Source organism: Apis mellifera, linkage group LG14, assembly GCF_003254395.2.
Source record: "Apis mellifera strain DH4 linkage group LG14, Amel_HAv3.1, whole genome shotgun sequence".
Classification (NCBI taxonomy): domain Eukaryota; kingdom Metazoa; phylum Arthropoda; class Insecta; order Hymenoptera; family Apidae; genus Apis; species Apis mellifera.
In genome coordinates, this window is record NC_037651.1 from 4,166,947 (window position 1) to 4,191,281 (window position 24,335).

General features: G+C 34.0%; 1 protein-coding gene across 4 annotated transcripts in view; it reads left to right on the top strand.

Moving 5' to 3' along the window:
• Window positions 1–6,127: 6,127 nt before the first annotated feature.
• LOC725033 overlaps window positions 6,128–24,335 on the top strand; it is a 178,021-nt gene continuing 159,813 nt past the window's right edge. The window contains exons 1-3 of one of the 4 annotated variants that reach the window (XM_006560179.3): window positions 6,128–6,262; window positions 6,893–6,994; window positions 16,026–16,528. In XM_006560179.3, coding sequence (XP_006560242.1) covers window positions 16,291–16,528 — 238 coding nt within the window. In that variant the 5' untranslated portion in view covers window positions 6,128–6,262; window positions 6,893–6,994; window positions 16,026–16,290. Of the gene's footprint in view, window positions 6,263–6,757; window positions 6,995–16,025; window positions 16,529–24,335 lie in introns of those variants that run through there. The other 3 variants (XM_001119882.5, XM_006560180.3, XM_006560178.3) reach the window with 3 other exon arrangements.

Consider the following 24,335-nt stretch of genomic DNA (forward strand, 5'->3'; position numbering starts at 1 on the left):
TTTCATGGAATCGATGCTCATCGCGTTCCATCCATATCAGGCTTGAGCATCGCGACAGAAATGCATTTACGGTGTTTTACACCTGATGATTCTTCTTTCTCTCTCTCTCTCTCTTCGAAATGGAAGCACTTTGTAAAGCATCAGTCTGCTTTCCAAGTCTCTCCACCGCCTCAATTAGACGAACGCAAACCGCGTACAGAGCATACGTATGTATTAGGTTCTGTAACGCAGTTGATACAGCAACGTGGAGTAATTAGCCGGTTCGTTCGTTGGACACGTTTTTGTCCTTTGCTAAAAAGCATCCGCGTGCAATTTTGCTTCCTTATCATCGTGGATCCTCGACGAGTTACAAGCAGCACGCAAAAATGCATTCTCGAGCGTGGAATTACAACGATGGGGAGGTAAACATTTTTTTATATATCGTGATCGCGTGGGCGTTGCGCGTTTCAAGTGGGTTTTTATTCGAGAGAAACGAAGCGTTGGTTTGATTATTAAAAATAGAGATTAACGTTGAGAATAATCGGAGATTTTTTTTTTTTCTAATTTTTGTTTCATATTCATTTTAAAGCGGAACGAGAGGAATGTGGGGAATAACGGAAATACCGTTGGAAATTTCTATATTTACTTCGAATCTAGACGAAGAGGTACGATAAAATTTGTGCTGGAACTTTTCAATTTCTTGATCTAACAATGCAGAAGCGTTCTTGAAAATAGCTGGCTAGGAAATATTTCTAGCGTTAATTTTCAGAAGAGTAATATTTCATGGAAGAGTTAGAAGTGAATAGATTCATGGAGACCAGAGTGCCTTTTTGACCGAATTTGCATATGTTTATTCGCTTATTTCATCCCGTTAGAACGTTCAGAGAAGTGATTTCTCGTAAAACAAAATCGTTGCAGGCATAAAGAAGCGAACACTGACATTATATTGATATCGTTTCAGGAAGAAATTTAATACGAACGAATAAGAAAACAGGTTAATACAGGAGTGGTAGAGAGGAATTCCAGGAAACTGATAACAGTTTGGAAAGAAAATTGTGGATCTGCGAATTCCCTAGACCCTAGATACGACTGCACTGGAATTTAAGATAAGATCGTCGATGGAATACAGGAAAAATTGCAATGTATTTTTAAAATAAGAACCAGATATTTTATTTCATACGTGTTTGCCGAAAACACAATAAAAAAGTTTTCTAACTGGAGACACATTTTACGTAAATTTTCTACATCTAACTTTAACATGTTGTGTTGAGCAACTTGGAAGGTACACATCTTCGAGATCCAAATTTTTGAGACTTTTATATATCGTCTTATATATCATTTTATCTCAATTTAATCAAGAATTTTAAATTATACAACATCGAATTGTTAATACAATTACGAAATTTATAACAAATTCTTACGATTGGATTCTCTTTAAAAAAAATCATACGAAAAATTTTCTCGATCTCAGGTTTACTTTTTATTATTAATCTTGATTAACGTGTGATTCCAGATCCTTCATAATCTCATTTCTAATGGAAATATCGCCAGATCAAGTCTTTACTTTCTTTCGATTCGCATGATTCACGGTTCGCCAGCACCATACTTGTTGGATATTATTATGCGAAGAATGGCGGAGGGTATAGAAAGGGCGAGCTTTGCGAACGAGGTTTCCGAAGCTCTCCCAGTAAACTCGGGGCTTTCCTTTCGACGAGCTTTCAGCATTGTGCCGGCTAGCACGCGGAGGTTAGCCTGCGCGCGTAAATACCATGATTGATGGGCTAGAAACAGCTCTCCAGTCTCCTCTATCCTCACCCTCCTCTCTTCCTCTCTCTCTCTCCCTCTATCTATCTATCCGTGTTGCTTCTCTTCATTCACTTCGCACTTCGACCTATTTGGTACGAAGTTTACAAGGAACACACAATGGAACCTGATTTTACGCGCCCACACTTTCGTCTTTGGTCACTTAACACATCATTTGCCTCGGCCATTGTTCGACCATTCGACACAATCTTACGGCTGCTTATCGAGAAGGATATCCTTTCTCTTCTGAATGAGAGACGCGTGAAATCTCAAGAAGAAGTCCATTAAACGAGATTATATCGGATGAAGGACTCGTTCCTTATCTCGTGATTCATGAACTCGAGATATTCTTTCTTCTTCTCGAAATTCATAATCGAATTATTTCAGATGTTGGCGCGCTTCTTAATGTACTCGATCAATTCAAGGAATATTTATTTCTTCGATTGGAGTTAAATATGGGAAGAATATATGTTTAAGCTATGGATATGCTGGCGCATAATGCGGATACTAGAATGGAATTGATTCGGGCAGATTTTAGTTTAGTAGAGGAGGAACGTTGCCGTGAACAATGAAGTATCGATTCGCCCCAATAGAATAAATCTATCAAATTCCTTTGAACGTTAAAGCACCTTCATCCACGTTATATCCTATCTCGTATATAATTTTCAGGTCATTTGATTTTCAATGATATTCAAACTACGGTTAACGGGGGATTAAGTGATTCATTTCGTTTCCTAGAATGGATCTAAAATCGGTCCAACGGATTAAAATTTTAATGTGTTGCGAAAATTTCGTTCGTTCGCGAAAATACGAAGCTCGAAATTATTTTATACATGTTTTTCTGAAATTTAAAAAGAGGGATTAATTGAAATATAAATAACAATGTTGAAATTTTATTCAAGTATCGACAAATCCTGTTCAAAAGTTTCGAAAGCAATCATATTTTTCCAGACAGGATGTTCAAAATTTGTTTAAATTTATTCAATTAAAAATAAGATAACGAATATTTTTGATAAAGCAAAATTTTAATTTATGCTCATTTTGTCGTCGTCTTTCGTATCGACATTTTTTTTAATCATTATGCTTTAGATATTTTTATTCAAAGATTCTTTATTGCTTTCAAACTTTTGAACAATAATGTACATTTTATAACGTTATTGTTAATTTTAAAATTAAATCGTAAAGTGAAAATTTGAAAGGCAAACACTTAGGTAAATTGCAGAATGGCCGTAAATCATGCCAGTAAATGCGCCAGTGAATGCATCGAATTAGGGTAAACCGAAATCAAACCGAATCAAAGCCAAATCAAATCGTTAAAGAGCATTCGTAACAATGTGCACAGTTAATGAGCCAATACGTCGAGCAAGTGTTTCTTCTTATTTCTATCATTTCGTTAAAATTCACCAATCACAATAATAATAATTAAACGATTCAAACATACCAAGATTAACAAAATTTTTATTAATATTAATATTATTTTGCAATATAAAATGATTAATTAAACTTAATTAAACGCTCACTAACTCGATCTTACTTAGCAGGCAATTTAGCCAACAGATCTGGCAGGAGAGAGATCTGTTATCGGACAGGAGAGTTTAGCGGTTTCCTTGATCCCAGCGTGGATGTCTCTGACACGTATATCTTCACCCGTGCACATCCGTATCTGTCCTGACCTTCAACCCTGATGTGCGATCCCCGGGTTAGATCGCGTCCCTCCTTTGGAAATCTCTTTCCATTCTGATCAAACTGTTCAACTCGTCTTCTTCGCCTTCCAAATTCTCGATAATTTTTTATTTCTCGTCGATCATATCACATCCATTCGACGTTTTAACCCTTTTGATTTTCATCTTTTTTCTTAAATTGTAAAATTAAAATCTTTGATCATCCTCGTTTCTTTAATAAAATATGCATTGTTAATTATATTTATATTAGAGAAGTGATTCGTTAAATCATATGAACGAGACACTTTTATATTTCACACTATGCATATATTCGTTCTATTACTTAGATCGATTTAAGAGATAGATTGAACAAAAATTTTTCCTCCCCTGTTTCGATTTATGTTTATTTCCCAAGTAATTTTCCATGTTACATGTTCTATAAACGAACATTTTTTTTTATCACCTTACATGTCTTTACATGCGATCGAGAACGACGATAATACACGGATTTCTATTGCTTCTTCAGGATTGATCGATCGTTCTTCACGGAGAACGAGTTCCACCATCTGTCGAATATTTCTCGAGCCCCGCAGTTTTGCTCCTACGTGGGTCGTTTCCTTGAATTTCATCTGTTATGCCTGGAATATCGAACAGGTTATTAAAAGTATGTGAACCATTATAAAATTCGTAGGAATAGAATGTCCCTTCTGCTTTTCGAATAAAATTTTTATCAAATACGCCGTTCCTCTCAAGTGAATTCTCCAATTAATCCTCATTCTCTATCATTTTCGATGATAAATTTAAAAATGGAATATTCTATGAATTTTGTTAACGTTGTAAATAGGAAATGTTTGAAAACTTTATGAGGAAGTTTTTCGAAGACTTGTAGAGGATTTTTCTGGATCCATCGGGTGCAGATTATAAATTATGGTCGAATCATGTTTATTTTATCGTCCGGCACGATTAATTATTTCCTGACGATTAATTACTCTCAACATTTCTAGGTAATTAATTATCATTAGACGTCCCCCGTTTACCGTTGTAATATTATGGAGAGGCTGCCTTGCAATTTTTATATCTTAGCCTGTGTTTCGCACATTATTAAGCGAGTGTTCGTTTCGATCGATATCTTCGAGATGAATTCATCCTGAACGAAAAATAGAAATAAAAATAAAATAAAAACTTGTCTGAATATCAACTATTTTACGATACGTATCAGTATAGATTTGACCCAGTTTTAAAAATTCGGTGCAATGCAATTTTTTTTATGGAATATTATCTGGGATGAGAACAGAAGAGAATAAAATGAATTATTTTTATCAATCGAAACTGGAAGTATCGGTCGTTACCCGACTATTAAATTGATTAATTTTCCAAGAGATTGCAGTGCACCATTATTCGAATTTGCAACGACGCTCGTTTACGATATAGGTATGAAAATGAAAGTATCATACGGAAGGTAATATCGCTACGATGGTACCAGCATTAATCGGTTAGAATTTCTACGAGGCTCGTGCAGCAATGTATTAACAATTTAACGAGCCGACACCTGCGATAGCTATTATAACACAATTATATACAACGCTTCGCGCTGAGGTGTGTATTGCGAATTCGTGCGCCAGACTGTATCCGTACGATAGAATGCAAAGTGAATTGCTTGAGCTCATAGGTCTCGACATAAATTTTCTCGTTATTCCCTTTCTTGGCAAAGATTATCGAATATCTATATGCATAGATAGATTGTAATGGTGCGTAATAATAATTCATTGGGATTTGCCATAATATGAGATATAAAATTTGATGTTGGGTATCGATTTTTTCAGAGAACGTTATACTTTTATTGTTTTCGCGATAAAAGATGAAGATATTTCTCGATGAAATTTTGAGGCTATACTAATATACTACGGTAATAAGTGGAATTTGTTATTATTTTTCGCGCAAATACGTTTGTCACGAATATAAATGATAAATGAAAAATCCGGGAGCGAGTTAAAAATATGTGCCTCCGCGTTGCGGATCTTCCTAGTTCGATGCGAATGTTGGATAATTAAATTTTTACTGCACGCAGCATTTAATAGGTATGCAGAAAAAAAAAAGAACGAAGGAAATTTAAATTAAGTTTGTTAAATATTGCAGAATATTGTACAATTTGTAATTTACGTATAATATATACATAATATTATTATATTGCGACGTCATACTTTCAAGACTTGTTTCAACTATTAAATAATATATAATTTAATGCTTTTAATATATTTTGGTATAATCATTTTAATAATTTTAATGGTTTAATCAGTTTAACATTAGATTATTCAGGTATATATTAATTAAATGTAAAATAATATGAGAGCGCTTTCAAATTACACAATTATTTTGTAATAGTTAGGAAAATATAAGTAATTATTTTATCGTAAAAGTTTAATTATTTGGAAAGTAAAATTTTTTTAAAATTTTTTTCTCATTATTATGATCTTCGATATATTAAAATTTGTTAAATGTTTCGAAATTCATGTTATAATATATTAAACACGATAAATTTACAGGATGTTAATAAACGTTTTAAATGTTTCGCTTCGTATTTCGCGGTTTAATGCGCAGTAATTTTTAGAGTGGCATTACTGCTCTCTATCGGTGGCGCGCGAAAATAATACAAAACGACATTACATCTTTCGACGCCATTACGCTTCGCGCCAGATGCAATCGACGAACAGTGTACCAAGCTCTGTGATTTTTTGTGTTACATAAGTGATTCGTGTAATTTCCATGGCCATATGTTCTTAAAAGTGTTCACACAAGATCCAATCATCGAAATATTCAAGGTATTTAATAATTTTAATCCTTTATATATCATTTCAAGCAAATATTCGTTGCGTGTATAACCACACTATGTTCAGAATGCTTTTCACATATATACGACTTTATTTTTTCTATAAAATTATGTTTAACGCTTCAATTTTTATTCAATTTTTATTAAAATAACTCATTATTGTCGAATATTTCAATTTTATAATCTTAATCAGAAATATCGTAAAGTTTCGAAACTATCGAAATAATCGAAACGATCGAAATATTCGATGTATAATTATGACACGCAATTCACGTTATATTTAACTTTTTGAACAATTACGAATGATTATAAGAGATAATTAGTCGTAAACATCGTATATTTGAAAAAACATTCTGATTTTATACGCGTTTATTGCGCGAAACTAGTTGCGAAAACTTCGTGCGAGTTCGTTTGTCTTTGCGGCGTTCGGTTAACTTCGGTGGCACGCACGCTTTAGATGGTGGCGCGCACGTTACGAAGGGCAGTTCGCCTCCGGCCGTCGTCGAGTTCGAACGTTTAATATTATTTTCGAGTATCGCGAGCCTTTATTACAGCTGTGTGTTATATTTTTGTGAAAGTTTAGTGTATAAATGTGTTATTGATTATTATTTTTTTTTCACAGTATCATTTCAACGTGACAATTCGTGACGAATAGTGATCGAATGGTGGAGTCATCAGTACGGTCGACGTGTGTCTGGATTTTTACGAATCGTTTGGAGTATAGGTATGTACCACAGATAATTAATATTTTTAATTAGTTAAAAGAGCGAAATTATAATACAATATTGTTAAATGGTAGACTTTATTAATAATATAGATAGAATTTAGAATTATTTTTTGTTCATTCATTATTTATATCATTGATAGTGCATGTATTTCAAATTAGAGGTTATAGTATAGATTTCAAAGTTAAATAATGAAGATTTGGTTAGAATAACTTGTAAAATATGCATTGATAATAAAGTTTGTTACATTTGTTTGAGTTAATGAATTCAATATTTTCTTTCTATCAAAATTAGAAACATAATTTTTATTATGTTGTGATTCTAAATTTGATAGAAACTAATATTGAATTCTTTTTTTGCATCGAAATTTTTATAATATGCGTAACACGAGCGTTGACTAAATTATTTATTTAATAAAGATGAAACGCAATATTCTTCTTTCTCACGGTGATTTTCTCACGGTACAATAACATTTTCATTCAAAGACACAAACATAAAAACCTAAGGTAGCTATTCGCTAGCTATGGCAAAAACGGTGTAGATAAATATTCTAATTCTTGGAACTCGATTAGAATTCTGTTTAGTTTCTTTTTGTTTATTACTCATCGTGTAGCAGTACGAGGATAATATTTTCCTTTTCTAAAGAAAGTATATATCTTTCCTTTTCATTTTTAGTAGAGTACGATTATTTAACTTTTAGAATTAAATTTCACAATCAGAAATTAATTGGAAATATTACATCAATTCGCAATTACTTTTGTTTTTCAATATTCTTCCTTTTTCAATTTAATTCTATTTGAAATTAAATTACAAATTGCATAAATTAAAACTTTGAAAATTAATAATCTTTGTACAAAATCTTTTCTATAAAATTAATCGTTCACGAAATTTGACGGATACTTAATTATCCTATGATTAATAGAACTTGCAGAATGATCAAATTATTCGCCTATAATTAATAATTCCGTTAACGTATCTATATCTTCGTCCATCTTATCCAATTCATATTTAATTCCCCGAATATTATTAATTGGGCAAGAAATTAGATTATATTTTCAAACGCGATCGCCGATTTGTTAATACATTTTTATAAATAAAATTTTATAATCCTATCGAAAATGATCAATTAACGAGGAACTTCTGATTTCGTGAATTCTGAGGTAATGTTTTAGATAAATCGTAAAAATTCGCGGTAGGTGAACTATTATCTCTGTCTAGATGATTCACAGAGCGGAGAAATAAACGGCTCGATATTCCCTTGTGTATTCGCGAGTCGGGGATACGCCACATTTTCCCCACAAATTGTTTACGTCTTTTATTTCCGGGAAGTGAGCTACGCTGTTACTGTTCACCATGATCCTGTCAGTATGCTCGTAGAGAATTGATAAATGGATAGTGTTGGAATAATTGATAACGCGAAAATCTTAGGAGGAAATTTTAATTGAATAATTTTGAATTTTAATTCTGATTAGATAGTTAGATAGACGAGATGTTTCGAAATTACGTTTGTTGAAAAATTTGGATCAATAAAACGGTGATAAAGAGATAGTATATTATATTAGTGAACATTAATTAATTACCTTTGGTTTTAGATATTTTAGGAATTTTAATAATTAGGGAAAGGAGAAAATGTTTTTTCAAAGAATTTCTTTTGAAAAAGTATTTTTACAAAAGAATTGTGAAATGTATTATTATTCGTTTTGATCATTCTTCAAGCTCACTTTCATTTGCGTTATAATATTTTATGTAAAATTTAAAAACGTCTATGATCTTTTTTTTTTTTTTTATGTTAATGAACGTTTCGATTGTCGTTGGTTGCAAAAAAATACCTAGAATATTGTGACTTGAAAAAGCTTTTGAAAACTGGGTTGCGTTTAAACCTCTTTTAGAATTCAGCGAATCGTCAGGACAAAGCTATTCGTTTCCACTGCGTTATTTATTATAGCTTTTTCAAAAAAATAAAAATAAAAATAAAAAAAACAGTTCGAGGCTTAAAAATTGTATTTGCGATGAAAAATATATTTACAGTTCGTTTTAATTAAAAAAAAAAAATTATCTTTATTTTTATTCATAGAATTTTTCCAAAAGTTTCATTCTTTTAGTAACAAATGCCAAGATTCCAGGGAATCACAAATTTCCATTGTACTAAAAATCTCATTTTTAACAATTTAAAACGTAATAAATATTTTTTTCGGAAGCAAATTTTCAAAAATATATCGAAAAAATTTTGATAAATGCCAATAGTCAGAGAACATATAACAATTTAATTATAATTAAAATAGATTCAAGATTAAAAATGAAAGAGGGTTAAATTATTTCGACAAATTTTTATATTCACAAAATTTTTTTGTTCCATTAATATTGATAAATATAAAATATTTATCAATAGAAATTAACTTTTCCTTAAAAAAATTTTCCCTCGAACATTTTTAATCAACGAATGTTTTTAATTGTACATATTTAAATAGAACGATCCTAAGGAAACTTGGCACGATAAGATCGACGAGTTTTAACAGAAATAATCGTAATCGAGATACGGATTAATTTATTTAAACCGGTATCTACGAGAAATCGAAAATTTAAAAAGAAACTGGGAAACGAATAGAAGAATGCTGGTCGTTTATTCGAAATTGTTCCATGGATTTCCCGCCGCGTAGCTTAACTATCAGGAGGAGACGTGCAACCGACTCCCTTGGGAAATTACGAATTACATGTTTTTCAATTAAATATACCGAGACTTGTCCACTGGGAAATACAGAGGTTGTACGCCGAGGGGGGTGACGAAAAACCCAGCCGCGAGATTCGTGTTTACTCGTTGATCGCGAATTTCGTAGTAATTTTATTAAATTTTTATTAAATCCGATATCGATATCGAAAGGGAAAGCAGTTTATTTTTAATTATGTACATTGAATTTAATATACATATATATATTTTATTAATTTCGAGTTTTTGAGAATAAAAAATAATTAATTTTGTGAAATAATGGAAATTATATTGGCGTTGATCGAATTACAGTTTGTTTGTAAGGATTCTTGAAAAGGTTATATATATATTTTCAATATTTTTATAGAATATTGGAAATATTTTTCTTTCGTTGTTTTCGATCTTGCGATTAATTATGTTCTTAAAATAAAATTGGGATAAAATTGTGTTAGAGTGAATTTTTTTTCGATATTTAGAAATTAATTATATTTTGTAAAATTATCGGAAATATTTTTTCGTTGGTTGTTTTGGGATCTAATAATTAATTTATATAATTTATAATTTATATTAGTATTAGAATAGGAAAAGTATTTATTGGGATTAGCAATAGTTGTACGTTTTTACAATATCTTCAATGGAAATTCACTATTGTGTTTAATGCAAGGGAACTGCATAGGAAAATAATTGATTCAGCTTATTTTTTTTTCCTTCACGAAGATTAATCTTACATCGTAAAACGGATTACATCCATCGTAATAGATTATTTTTAATGATAAAACGATACAAATGATTTCACGATGGGCATTACACCATGATTGATCACCGACTCTTATTGAATTTGTCCAAGGATAAATTGCCATTCCATTACTCGCGAGAGTTGTATCGAAATCGGATAAAAATATCTGCAGATCTCTCAGATTGCCCGATAATTTTTTACGAAACGATGGAAAATCCGTTTTAAAAATACAATCCCTCGACCCACCGCTCGACTTTCACGAAAAATCAGAATTTCACGCGTGGACGAGTAATATCTACATGTTACAAAATTCAACTAACGAGAGGGAAAATCATACATCGTGAAATGAAATGTTGAATATATATTTTCCAATTCATTTTTCCTTCTCGTCTCTCCGTATTGGCATTTTTCCAATAACGTGTTTACCTTTCGTGAATCAACAGTTTCCTTTTTTTCCCCCCCTCCCCCTCAACCGATTCCAATTACAGGATCATTTTTCCATCCGCCATTTTATATAAATCTTTCTCAATGCTCAGCTTTAATTAATTGAGAAAAAAAAAAAGGAAGAAAGAAAGAAAGAAAAAGTGTTGTTAGAAGTTGGAACGGGTAGCCGAGAAAGGATACTCGAAAGATTTTTCTTGTTAGGAAGCAAGTTTCGAGTGGTTGTTTAAGTCCGTTCCGCAAACGCTAGGCCTTCACGTTCCATTTTACTCTCCCCTCTTGCTCTCTTTCCCTCCATTTCGCTCTTTCTTCCTTCCTTCCTTTCACGGATCGTTTCTTAAGTAGCGGGTAATTAAAAGTTCGAACCAACCGCGATTCACGGGGGTGGAAGGATCGCCTTCCCCCTCCTCCTCCCGTTCACGAGTGACTTTCCGAGGATAGTTGCCTCTCGTGACTTTTTCTCCGCCACCCTCTTGTTTCCCTTTTTTACCGATCGAGCTTTTTGCCGAGAAAGTTTCCACCCCGCGCCCGAGGTCGCGACAGGTTCCGATGAGAAAAGTTGAAAAATTCCAACCGCGGTTTCTGAGCGAATGCCTACGGTTGTCCCGCAACGTTCTTTGATGTTCTCTCGCCTTCTTCGAACGCTCTTCACCCGGGACCCCGGAAAAACTGTCGTCCCGCTTTTAAAACGGGGGAAAAAAACTTCTCCCTCGGCGGTTACCAATGAATTTCGACCGAAAGAGATGAAAGCAGCGCGGTGCATGGCGAGGGATTTAATTACTTCTTTCAGAGATGCGATTTCTAGGTTAGTTCTCGTTCCTTTTGACCTAGTGCGGGAAATACGCGTGATTATATAATTTATAATCATTTCGATTTTTTGGTTTAGAGAAATTTTTGTTCAAACATCTTTGATCAATGATTCTCATGATTCGAACGTTAGATTGTCGTTTACTAGAAATTAGAAAATCAATTTGGAGATATTTAATCGTTATATTCATCGGTGATTTGACGTATAATTAATGAGATAATGATACTAAGGATATCTGGTGAAATATGCGGGGAGGTTGGAACGAGTTTGAAAGAGGGTTGAAAAACGTGGCATTCTTCATTGGAGCATTGCCCTCTGGTAATAAGTGGGGGATGCGTTAATGGGTTTCTAGTTATGTGGAAAAACCATTAAAACGTTTTCCACCACTCGAAGAAATTAATTCCAATTGCTATTATCGCGGCTAGGTTGGAAAAAGGGTGCCTAGCCAGTGATCACGGTGTGCGGGAAGGGATACCATTATCGCCACCGCATTTTCTACCTCGGAGAAATCGCGAATTCTTTTTTCGTGCTTGGCATTCTCGCGTACTTATGGAATAATCGAATAATGGGAAGCAATACGATTCCTATTCTAATGTCATCGATGTCCGTTCAATTTAGATTTTTATGAATGAATGACATAGGAAAAATGTTAATGGTAATACGATAGATATATATTTTTGCCGTGAAACGAGTTTATTCTTCGGGTTATGAATTATCTTTTTCAAAAATATATTATTTTTAGAGTTAGTTATATATATAGATGTAGAGATTTTATATTTTTCATACATTTAATTTTTGTAGTTATTCGAAAATTTATAATTATTAATTAAATATTCAAATTTTTTGAATATTTTTCGTAAAATGTATCGATCATTTTCCAACACGAAATTATTTTCGATTGTTAAAATTCGAATTTAATACATGGTCGACAAACGTGTGCCTCGATATTTTTATAATCGATCGTAAATATTCATTTTCACACCGGTGGAAGATAAAAATAATAAACGTTCGAACTGGAAAATGAGTACGAGAGGCGTGACGACACCTTTTACACTTCTCTTTGTTCCACGGGACGGTGATTTTTACATACTTTACGCCATATTCTCGATCGATACGATCCCTACTTCCCCCCATCTAAGTCTTTAATATCTTGAATCCCTGATATTATCCTTCTCATCTCGTCCATGCTTCGAGAAATAAAGATCTCTCATTGTTATCCACCCTTTCTCATTCCTTCCCTCCCTGTGACCCAGTTAAAGGAATAAAATTGCCCTCTAAAAGGAGCTCATTAAAATATTCTTGAATAAATCGACGTTGCCTCTTGCTAACGAAGCTTGGAACGATCCCTCCAAGATTCCAAATTATAACCAAATTGTAAACAAGAGGGGAAAGAGAAACGGGGAAAAGATACAAAGAAAAGTAGGTTAACGATCGAAAAGTTCATCGACGAATCAACGATGCTGAAAAGGGGGATGCAAATTATATAGTATCAACCTACGAAAAGAAAAAATACATTGAAAATCATTGAAATCAAAACGATGCTTTGAAAAGGGGAATACGAATTGTAACCGAGAATGAATGGGAAAGAGAGAGAAAAAAATGAAGTAAGGCCAATACGATCGAAAAGTTATGGGTCACGGTAGGAAAAGGGGGGAAGGCAATTTGCGAGGCGCTACTTCCGAAAATCCTAGGATTTCAATGAGCGCGCCACAGCTGCTTAGAACGAGCGAACGATGCAAACTTCTCTACGGGCGGAAATTGGCGTGACAACAGGAAGTAGTGTCGTGGGAGGGAGGGAGGTGTACATTTACGGAAATATATTCTCGCGGTGGTAAATTCGCCCCTTCGAAAAAGCTTCATTTCATTCCCTTACGTGCGCTTCCCTCAAACGTCACCTCGGCCAGGGAAACACCCTTATAAGCTTGCGGTTTCATCGTATCGTAAAATTAAACCGAATGCGAAATGTACGAGGTAGCGAACATCAAACACTCGTGTTTAAGATCGGAAAGCTATCGAAGATGGGTTGGAGAGAGAGAGAGATTTATGGCATGATTTATCTTCGCCATATTCGATGAGGGGTGCGTTTGGAGAAGGAATTTCGATGCTTTGCTCGTGTATTATTTATACATATATTTATGATGTAGATTGTTGTTGAGAAATACTTTTTTTTAAATCAGTTAAAGTTTCTCTCTCTTTTTCTCTTTCTCTCTTTCCCATTCATCCTCGGTTACAATTCGTATGTCCCTTTTCAAGTATCGTTTTGATCAATGATTTTCAATTTATTTTTTCGTAGGTTAAATTTAAATCAGTTATGATTTTGAATTGTTATTAATATCGAAATAATACACAATTTATTTATTGTATAAATAAACGTGTATAGTTTTACCAATGGAATCTGAAAATTAGTTTTTCAGAGTAAAGTGTAACTTTATATACGTGGCAGTAATGTGGGTTAATATATCAGGGGAGTGGAATTATTACAGGCATTAATTAAAGGAATTTGAGAAACAAGAGTTGTGGCGCAAGTAATGGGTATTATTAAATGAGAAAAGTACCCATGAAACTTTATTCCACCATTCATAAAGATATAGATAGAAATTTCACATTTACGAATCGGATATAAATTTTTAAACGTTCATTTCATTTTTCTGAAACGATACCGTCTTGTTCCAAAAATAATAACAATTTAATAGAATATTAAGAAAACATTTTAAAAGAACATTTTTAATCAATCCAATATCAAAATTAATTTCGATCATTCGTCAAAAAATTTCATCCGGTTTCTCCCCGTTTTCAAAACTCAAAAAGAAAAAGTTAGAACGCGAGCATGGATAATTTCCAGATTATTTTAATTGGATCCCGTTACCGGGAAGCATAAGAATCGAATGAAATCTGGCGTGCATATGTCATCCATAAAGTGGTCGGCCATGATCGTTAGCGCCACTGGCCATTTAAAACAAATTCACGCCGTGGTTTTTCATCTCTGCTTTTTTCCCCCTTTTCGTATCTAGCCAGATCGTTGTCGGTCTGATCTGTTTCGCAGTCAACGAATTCCGTACGCGTCCGTGTTGGAACATCCGGTGTTCCGACACCAGCATCGATAAAACTAGCTCAGTGACGTTTCTGATCGGTAAACAACTGGCTGGCACTATTCTTTGTTCAACAAAATGCCAGTTTCGAAAACGATGAACGGCGGTCCCATCAGTGCTCTGGCATCGATCAGTTTTACTTTACTTTTTTTCTTTTTTCTTTCTTTTTTTTTTCTTTTTCTTTTTGTTTGATTCCAATGAAATGTCGGGTGTTAGGAAATGAATTTTAATGTTTGTTGTAGAGATATCTCTATTTGGAAAAACGGTGTTCAGTTTATTTTATTATTTGAGAAAGATGTACGGTTCTAGGAGTTGGATATTTTTGATATTTTAATTCAGATTTTATTTAATTGTAACTTTGGAATATTTTGAAGAATTAGATCTTGGAATATGTAACTTAGTTTGTATTTACAATCCTAGATTTCAAAATTTCTAAATCTTTGGTATTTTCATTCAAATTCTATTTTATTCTAATTTTGTCCATAAAGGATCAAAATTTTCTTTTTATCTTGATTTTCTCTTATTTCAAAATTTTACATTTTAGAATATAGATTCTTCTAAGATCTAAATTTCAAGTTTCTAACTTTTTGTATTTTTATTTAACGATAAATATTACATCAAAATCTTTTTCGCTTTGTGAAAGAAGATTATTTATTATTTCATCTTGAACAAATGTTTGACAAAGTTTTCAAAATTTTCATCCAATTTATTATTTATTATTTATTCTCTTGGTGGAAATCAGTACAGGGAATCCCGAAAATTCTCATTATTAAATGGCACTTATGGGATGGTGGCCACGTGATGGTCACTGCAATTCCCCAAGAGAAACACGATAAAGTCAAACTCGACGGTACCTCGATAACTCGCTTATCGGAGTTGGATTATTCGCTTTCATCGAACGAGGATGACCAATCATCAATGAAATATCCTAAGTAGAAACTTGCCGTGAAAATCGAGATTAGATAAAACATTTCGACTATTACGTGTTTCCCTTTTTCCCTACGATCTCTAAAAATTTTATAAGGAAAAACGAGCATCAACAAGATTGATTTGATAATTATTTTTAATATTAAAAATTATTGGATAACACAATTTTACTTTAGCCAATCTTTTTCGAAAGATTTTCAATTCGATTAGAATATCGTTGTCAGAAAATGATTATATCAAAAATAATATGAAAAACTTTGATACAAGTGATCACTGTATATGGTTTATAAATAATTACAATTAAATTTTCATTGTATTTTTCCAGTATGCTTGATATACCAACGATGGAGTGCTTGGAGAGCGGGATTTCTTCATCCAAGGACACACGATGATGGATATGTGAAACTTTGGGTGAAAAATAGGACAAGCGCGTATCGATAGATTCGTGGACAAATCGTACAAGAATGTGTCGAAGTTCGGGGGAAGTTTGCAGTCGAAAAGAAAGGAGAGGATCGTTGAAATCGGCGAGGTGATTCCTTGGGGATAATAGAATGTCTTCCTGAAGAGAACGAGGAATATTATAGACGAAGATGTGCTGCTCGGCCGGCCCTGGTGGTATCAGATTGACCAGGTGTGGTGTCGTATGCGGAATTGCAGCGCTTGCAGCACTGAGCACAGCGCTTTTGGGCCCTGCTTGGCTTCACACCGAGGAGAAGTTGAATATTCCTCATCTATCTCATAATCTTGCCAATGCTGTGAGTGTGCATTTCAAGTTGGGTCTATTCAGGGTCTGCCCTAGGATCGTGAAGCCTGCCAATCTGACATTCCGTGAGTAATTGTATCCTTGTTTCTTTCTTTTTTTCTTTTTTTTTTTTAATATTGTTACAATTTTTAGAATTAGTCCTGAATTAAAAATTATTTAATTAATCCTGTAACGAGGATTATTCTATATCAATGATCAATAGTTCAATTCACTTTTTGAGTTAGAGACAAGGAAGATTTATAGTTATAGATTAAATTCATAGAACATCGACTAAAAAATTAAAGAGGTGCGAGTAACAATTTTATTCTCAGGAGGAAATTTTCACTTCATTCAAGTGTTCCTTAAGGAACAAAGAGTAAGATAAGAGGAAAACTGTTAAGACTATCTGCATTCATTAAACTCTTATCTTCTCTACTTAGATCTTGCTAATTAAATAGTTTGACAAGATTGTATGACGACGCGATATTTTCTCGTTTTCAACATTTCCCGCGAACATAACCAAAACTTTTTTATTTTCTGCATTAACTGTCCGTGAAGTTTAAGCATAAAACATCTATTCGAAATTCTTTATCCTCCAATTCTTTGATCTTTATTTCCAGTAGTTTTCAAATTCTTTTAAATAAAAATTAAACAAACAATCCAGTATCATAATTATCATCGAATCAATCGTGTCGCGATTTATATTCTGATAAATTTAAATTCCAGTATCATTCTTGATTCTAAATTCAAAATTTAAAATTCACCTTTGCTCACTTCTTAATTCAATTTTTAAGGAAGAACATATCGCAAAATTACCACCACCATTCTCGGACAAATTTTGTTCAACCATTGGAGGAAAGCCAAACATTGAATCCCGACAACATTTCCAAGGGGGGGTAGGGAATAAAACGCGACGACGTCAATCCCTAGTAAATCATCCAAGCATCCCTCCCCTCTTCCCTCCTGTAAACTCTCCGTTCGTACGGGAGATGATGTCTATCAGGCATTTTCACAAAGTCAATATCCAGTCCAGAGTTAATCCCGGAGATCTCTCCCGGTTGATCTTGCAGTCTTGGAACAGAATTTCATTCCCGAAAACTTGCTTCCTCTTTCCCCTCTCCCCGGTAAGTTCAACACCACGACAAATATAGAAAACATCGTCCAAAGTTCCTCCTCTCCCGTTTCCGCGAAGCCCCTTCACTTGCAACTTGGAGGAAGATGGAGGAAGATGGGGGTGATGAAGGAGGGGAGGGGAGTTTCGAGAACACCTTTATCCAAAGACTTCGAAATTTTCTGTCGGCTTTGCGCCGTTCCCCTCTTATTCCACGAGGAGAAGGAGAAGCAGGACGAGGAGGAGGAGGAGGGAAGGATAGGGAATCCCGAAGATTGCCACCGCGTTTGAACTTTTCACGGGGGGGAGAGATGTCTCCCCGGGAGGAAATCTCGCAGGACAGGGAGAGGAGAAGAGAGAGGCGTGCGCGACAGGCGAAAGGATTTTCAGGAACGAACGTAAAAACAAATGATAGTGGCTGTAAAGCGGGGTCTCGAGGAAAAGGGAGGGAGGGCACGCGGTTACAAGGGTGGTTGCAACCACCACCCGGACGATGACAATTTCTTTTTATTTTCGTTCCATCCCGTTTCGTTCGTCGGGGAAGGGGGAAGGGGCTCGCCACTTTTATCTTTTCCCTTCTGTTCTCTTCTCTTCTCTTGGATCTTGTCCTCTTTCCTCTCCGGATCTCTCCGGTCTTTTCTTCTCTCCTCCCTGCTTCCTGGATCTAAGATTTTTTTTTTTTGCTCCACCAAACCTGTGGTTGGATCTTTTGCGCGAGTTTTTCGTGATTAATATGGACGAGGGAGTTTCTTTTTATTTTATTTCCACACAAGAAATAGTCGTGGAGGTAATTTGATTTGAAAGGGTGTGATTTGATTATGAATAAATAAATGCAAATTTTGTTTTTTCGAGATAACTTTATTTATACGTTTCACAGCAGATACAATTATTATTGTTATTTTGATTTACAAATTTTTTACAAAATATAATACGTAGATTATGAACAGGTGAGGCGAGCTGAAGTCTTAAATCATCCAAGTTCTTACGAATTCTTCGAATCCTAAGAAACATTTTAATCCTCTTGTCCCAACAAACATTCTGCCTGTTCTCGCGTTAGTAACCAAATAGGATTGCATTCTTTGAGAACAGATTTTTCGTTGTGCGAAATATTTTTAATTCGTTCCTCCATCGTCTTCAAAAGATTCTCTTTCTAATTAAAAACGGCACTGCTTTGAGCTTTCGTCTCGTTAACGCCCATGCGAGGGCGCAATCCTGTGCACAATGATGATGTCACAAACTTCGGTTAATCTTTTAAGCCGGATAGCCCAAGTTTCGCGTTTCACTCGTTCGTTATTTTCTTCCTCGCCGAGCGGGCAAGGAAGCTTGGATCTTGAATTTCGATGAATGGAAGGGAAACGGGAAGGGTCAGTTCGTGAAAGTTGCGAGATCCTCTTCATCCTTTCTTCGTGTATGTATTCCCTTGAGGTCTTGTCTTGGTCGATATTATTTTCTTCCTCCACTTTTCTTTTTTTTTTTTCCCTCCTCTCGACGATCCAACACGGATGGTGCAACTGTAACAAAAATTCATTTATCGAAATCGAACGTGGAGGGGAAAAATTAAATCGGAGAAGTAAATTGGAGATTTGGACGTAAGAATATTTTCATAATAAATTATACGATATCGTAGATTCTTACATTTTTTTCCAACATTTGTTTTCGTTGGTTAATAGGGATAAAAATATTGGAACGTGACATATTATAATAATTCTAGTATAATTTTAATGTAAATCGGGATTTCGAGATGACAAAATCTTCTCTTTTATTAATCCAATTCTCCATTATTATATTAGAAGTTAATTAATTAAATTAAAATCAATAATTGAATAATATCTATATATATAACAACATCAAACGCATTTATACAGATTAATTCAATTGATAATATCGAGCCATTGTAAATGACGCGTCACAAATATGTGTGAACGGATTAATATCGAGTACAATTCTTCATTGTAGAAAATAATCATTCGTAGAAAGTAGGAATCGAATTTTCATTATATATAAAATCTAAAAAAAAAGGGAAGTTAAACGAATTATAAAATATAGGATAATAAAAAATTATTATTTCGAATGCTACTCACCATTTGCATCTTATCAAAGTATTCCTCGGCATTATCCTCGTGGTCGATGATGCCTTCCTTTTCCCCTCTCCCATGTTCTCAACGAAATTCCTTCTTTCCTTCCTCTTCTTTCTCTCTCTTTCTCTCCTCAAACAAGCGAGAAAAGTCTAGCAGGGGGCTTTTCCCTCCAGTTTCACACGATTAATTTCCCTTATGCGATCAGAGTCGTTAGACCGAGGAAGATAAATCTGACGTGGCGCCCGGGGATTTCATCCCGGCTCGTTAAAAATGGAAATTACCGGCATTTTAAAAAGCTGATCTCACAGAGCGTGTGGAACAGGGTGGAAAAAGTTGGCGAAATTTGGCCAGGAACTCGTTCTTCCGCAAAATCTACCGGGTCTAACGAGTTCTTATTATCCTCGTCATCGCCTTTCCCTTCCACCGATTCGAATCCTTCTTCTTCCAAGAATCGTGGTTCACGCGGTTCAACGAATCCATCGTCGGTATTCGCGACGTATTAGAAACTCGTGATTCGATTTAGAAATTCGCGGTTTGGATGGGAACCGGGTGATTTCGGAGATCGTTTCGAAAACGGCGAGACATTATCAGTTTTTGGTCTGACCAGTTCACCTCGATGCTTCTATTGGAATTGGGAACACGACACGTGTTATTGGGGACACGGTGTAGAATACGCGTTAGCGTGATTTAATGATCGATGGATTGGCAATTACGATGGATTTAATTATATTGGCGATAGATTTCGGTACTTGCGCGCGTGGAAAATTGCCGCTGTAAAAGTCTCGAACGAAGATTTATGTTATTCCAGGCTATTAGAAAAATTAATTTAGGGATTTAGGGATTATTTGATAATTTAATTATTGATTTAATAGTTCGATTTGATTAGGAGATAAAGGTTCGAAGATTTCAAAGTCGATTCTATTTTTATTTTTTTTTTTCTTAAAATAAAATTGGGATAAAATTGTGTTAGAGTGAATTTTTTTTTTTTTCGATATTTAGAAATTAATTATATTTTGTAAAATTATCAGAAATATTTTTTTGGTGGTTGTTTTGGGATCTACTGATTAATTTATAATTTATAATTTATATTAGTATTAGAATAGGAAGAGTATTTATTGGGATTAGCAATAGTTGTACGTTTTTACAATATCTTCAATGGAAATTCACTGTGTTTAATACAAGGGAACTGCATAGGAAAATAATTGATTCAGCTTATTTTTTATTTAATTAGGGATTTAGGGATTATTTGATAATTTAATTATTGATTTAATAGTTCGATTTGATTAGGAGATAAAGGTTCGAAGGTTTCAAAGTCGATTTTTCTATTTTTGTAAATTAAAATATATATTTTTTTATAGATCGATACGTTTTCTTATTCTTTCTATATATATATTTATCGTTATATTTGTGTTATAAAATATTTCAATTTTGATTTACAATAATTTAGAATTAAAATATTTTTTTTCCAAGTACTTTAATATTTTTTTTTCAAAATTTAAGTTAAAAAGATATTAGGTAGAAATTACTTCGTCATTCGATATCTGTTTTTTAATTCTGTTCAACGAGATATTTTTCTATCTTCGAAGCATTTAAAGAGTAAGCCTAATTACGCGAAATATCTGGTATTTGAGGGATTTTTACGCGCAAGAGATATATTTCTCGCGTTATACATTTGGTTAAAATAGAAAGTGTATAGGGTGCTTTGATGTCTCTGATTATACAGAGTTATTCGTATTAATGATTCGGTATTATGCGTTGACTGTTAAACCGAATTCTATGTCACGTATTGATCTGAAATCGGATACAAGGGTGCACTGATTGGCAGACCTGCGAATGATTAAACCACGCTAATTGACCGATTACCGCAATTTCGTGTCAACTAGCGTAATGGTAGTCTTTAAAGTAATCAAATTACATCATGAACAAGTAACTAAGCTGCATATCGGTTTATCTACATTTCGCGTGAAAATCGGATAGCTGGAGATTAATATTGCGGATAACATGGAATTCATTATTTTCTTCATTGTTCCATAGAAATTTCTAAATTAACGGGAAAGCAATCGAATCTAAATATAGTTTGACGAGCGAATTTTTACAAAATTTTATGATGTCGAATTAAAGTTGAATTGCAGATAATTTGAACAATCGTTTAACTTATTTCTTCATCCTTTTTTTTTTCTTTTTTTTTATTTCATTCGAATAGATAAATTATTCAAAAAAATCAAGAATGATTATTATTCTTGACAGAATCCTCGAAATCAATAAAAAAAAATCCACTTTATTTCGTCATCCAATTTCGATAGAGAAGAGAAATTTCTATAATTTTCTACGTGGACAGTTAACGATCGGTTTCGAAAAAAGAAACTCTATAGCTTTCTCAGCAGCTGTTTCCCCTTTTACTCGAAACGTAAACGGCTTCCGATATCGTTTCTCAGGGATCAGGGACAAAAACATTGACAAACGACGTCGTGATATTATAAAACAATTGATGAATGGCTCGATAGCCAAACGGATAGTGGTGAAATATAGCGCGTGTTTCTTTCCACCACTCGTAGCAAATCCGCCCTCCTTTGTCTTTCCTTTTCATTTTCGTTTCTCCTTCCATCAACCGATCTCTCTTCTTTGCGCGTATCGTGCCAATTTGATAAGTCGCCTCTTCGATCAAGACAAATCGCTCGACGTCCAGTAGTTTTATGATCTAATTAATCGTCCAGCGATTCTCCAACAATCGATGTACGTTGCGATTTAATGCGAGCTCGAACTTGAACAATGGATGTTTAAATTTTTTATTCGAATCTGATGATGGTTTCATCAAAGAAAACGTAACAATTGCGTTGTTGAAATTTTTATTTTTTGGAAGACGAATTGAGGGGAAGAATTGAAAAAGAAAGATTTAAAATGGGATATAATTAGATATTATATTCTTTGAGCTAGACTTAGGATTAATGGTTAAATTGTTAATCGTTCGCATATAAGAATGGGGACGTGAGCAAAAGGACATGGTCCATTAAAAATTCGTTTTGACTTTAGGTTGCTTTGATCGTGGAATTTAAGGGTAGCAGATGGTAATTTCTTGGTAATTTTGTGAGTACAAATTTCAAGCTATGTCGGTATATTGGTAATCCTTTGAGAGTCAAACAGCTCAAATATTTTATGCTTAATTCTTTTTACCGTTAAATGTATATTAAAAAATAATTGTAGAATATCGAGTTGAGCTGTGAAATAAGTTTTACCTTAAATCTTTCGTATCTATCGTCAAAAAATATTTTAATCCAACTAAATCGTTATTAATTCGTTTATTTTTTTAAAACGATTTTTAATATAGTCTCGTGTCTCTTGGAAAAATCAAAAAGAGAAAATTCATTTCTAAAATGTCAGATTACGCGTGTGAATTATTCTACTTTGTATTTATGACGTCTAAGAAGAATACAACTAGAATTAAAGTAAATTTACAATTTGCATTTATATTGAAGTAGAATGAAGAAACTTTTATTTGGTACAATAGAAGTAGCAAGAAGAAAGTGTGAAGCCCGAATAGTAAATGCAGTCTGTCGAAAAAAGTTTCGCAATATTTTAGATTTGAACTAAAATTGAACTCGTGTTTGATTCATGAACTGTTCAAACTATGAAACCATTTGTCTGTAAGTTTCTAATGATGTTCTGTCAGGGAAAGTATATGTCGTTGAATACCCAAGTGAGCAAAGACTCCTTAGTTTATTTAGGATTAGATTCGTGGTTAGGTGAGTAAACAGGATATCTTAAAAATTGTAGTGTTCTATTTAATGCATCAACTTTGGCAAATACATACAGATAAAATTTTATTTAGAAAAATGTTCTTTTTCTGTTTATCTTTTTATGATATTTATTAAAAAGGATATAGGATATAGTTGTGTAGTTTTTTCCTTCTTTCATTTCTTTTAGTTTTAAAACGATTATGTAATCTTTTTACATAATCATCTTTAAATATACCCATCTTTTTAATACAAATTTTTCACCACGAATATAAAAAGATGCCAACAATTCTTCTCAGAAGAAGAGACATTTTCTACAATTATCAGTCTCATCACGACTGCTCTCATTCTCTCTTCGAAGAAAAAATATTTGCCCCACTGTTATTTTCAACTCTTCATTCTCTTTTTCTTCGCTGAAGAAAAGAAACAATCCTTTCGAAAAGATTTATCGACTATAGATCCATTGGAGCTCAATTTAAATCGTCTAATCGACTCTCTTTCTCTCTCTCTCTTTCTCTTTCTTTCTCAGTGGACGAAAAGGAAATTCGACAATATAAATCGCGACTGTCTCGACACTGTTCCACCACAATAATGAGATTATTTGTAATTCCAGCGCCGACTGATCAAATCTTCCTAATTTCCTGGATCTTACCCGCTTAAAATTCCGCTCGCGGAACGGTGTCCGCCTTTCTCTTGGGGGAGGGGAGGGAGAAACGCGCCCAACCGAAACGACTCTACCCAGGACGAGGGTGGAACTGTTGCAGAAGAAAGCGGTTTCTCGTTGCCAAGAGTGGAGAGAAAGAGAGAAATAAAGAGTAAGGGAGGGGGGAGGGAAGGGCTTAAGGGAGGAAAATTGAAAATAAACGCGCAAAACGCTAACGGGGCCGTATTAACTTCTAACGAGTACTCTGAATACTCTAAATTAAATCGTTGAGCTGCTGAGAATTCGCGGATTCGAGTAAAATTGAACCTT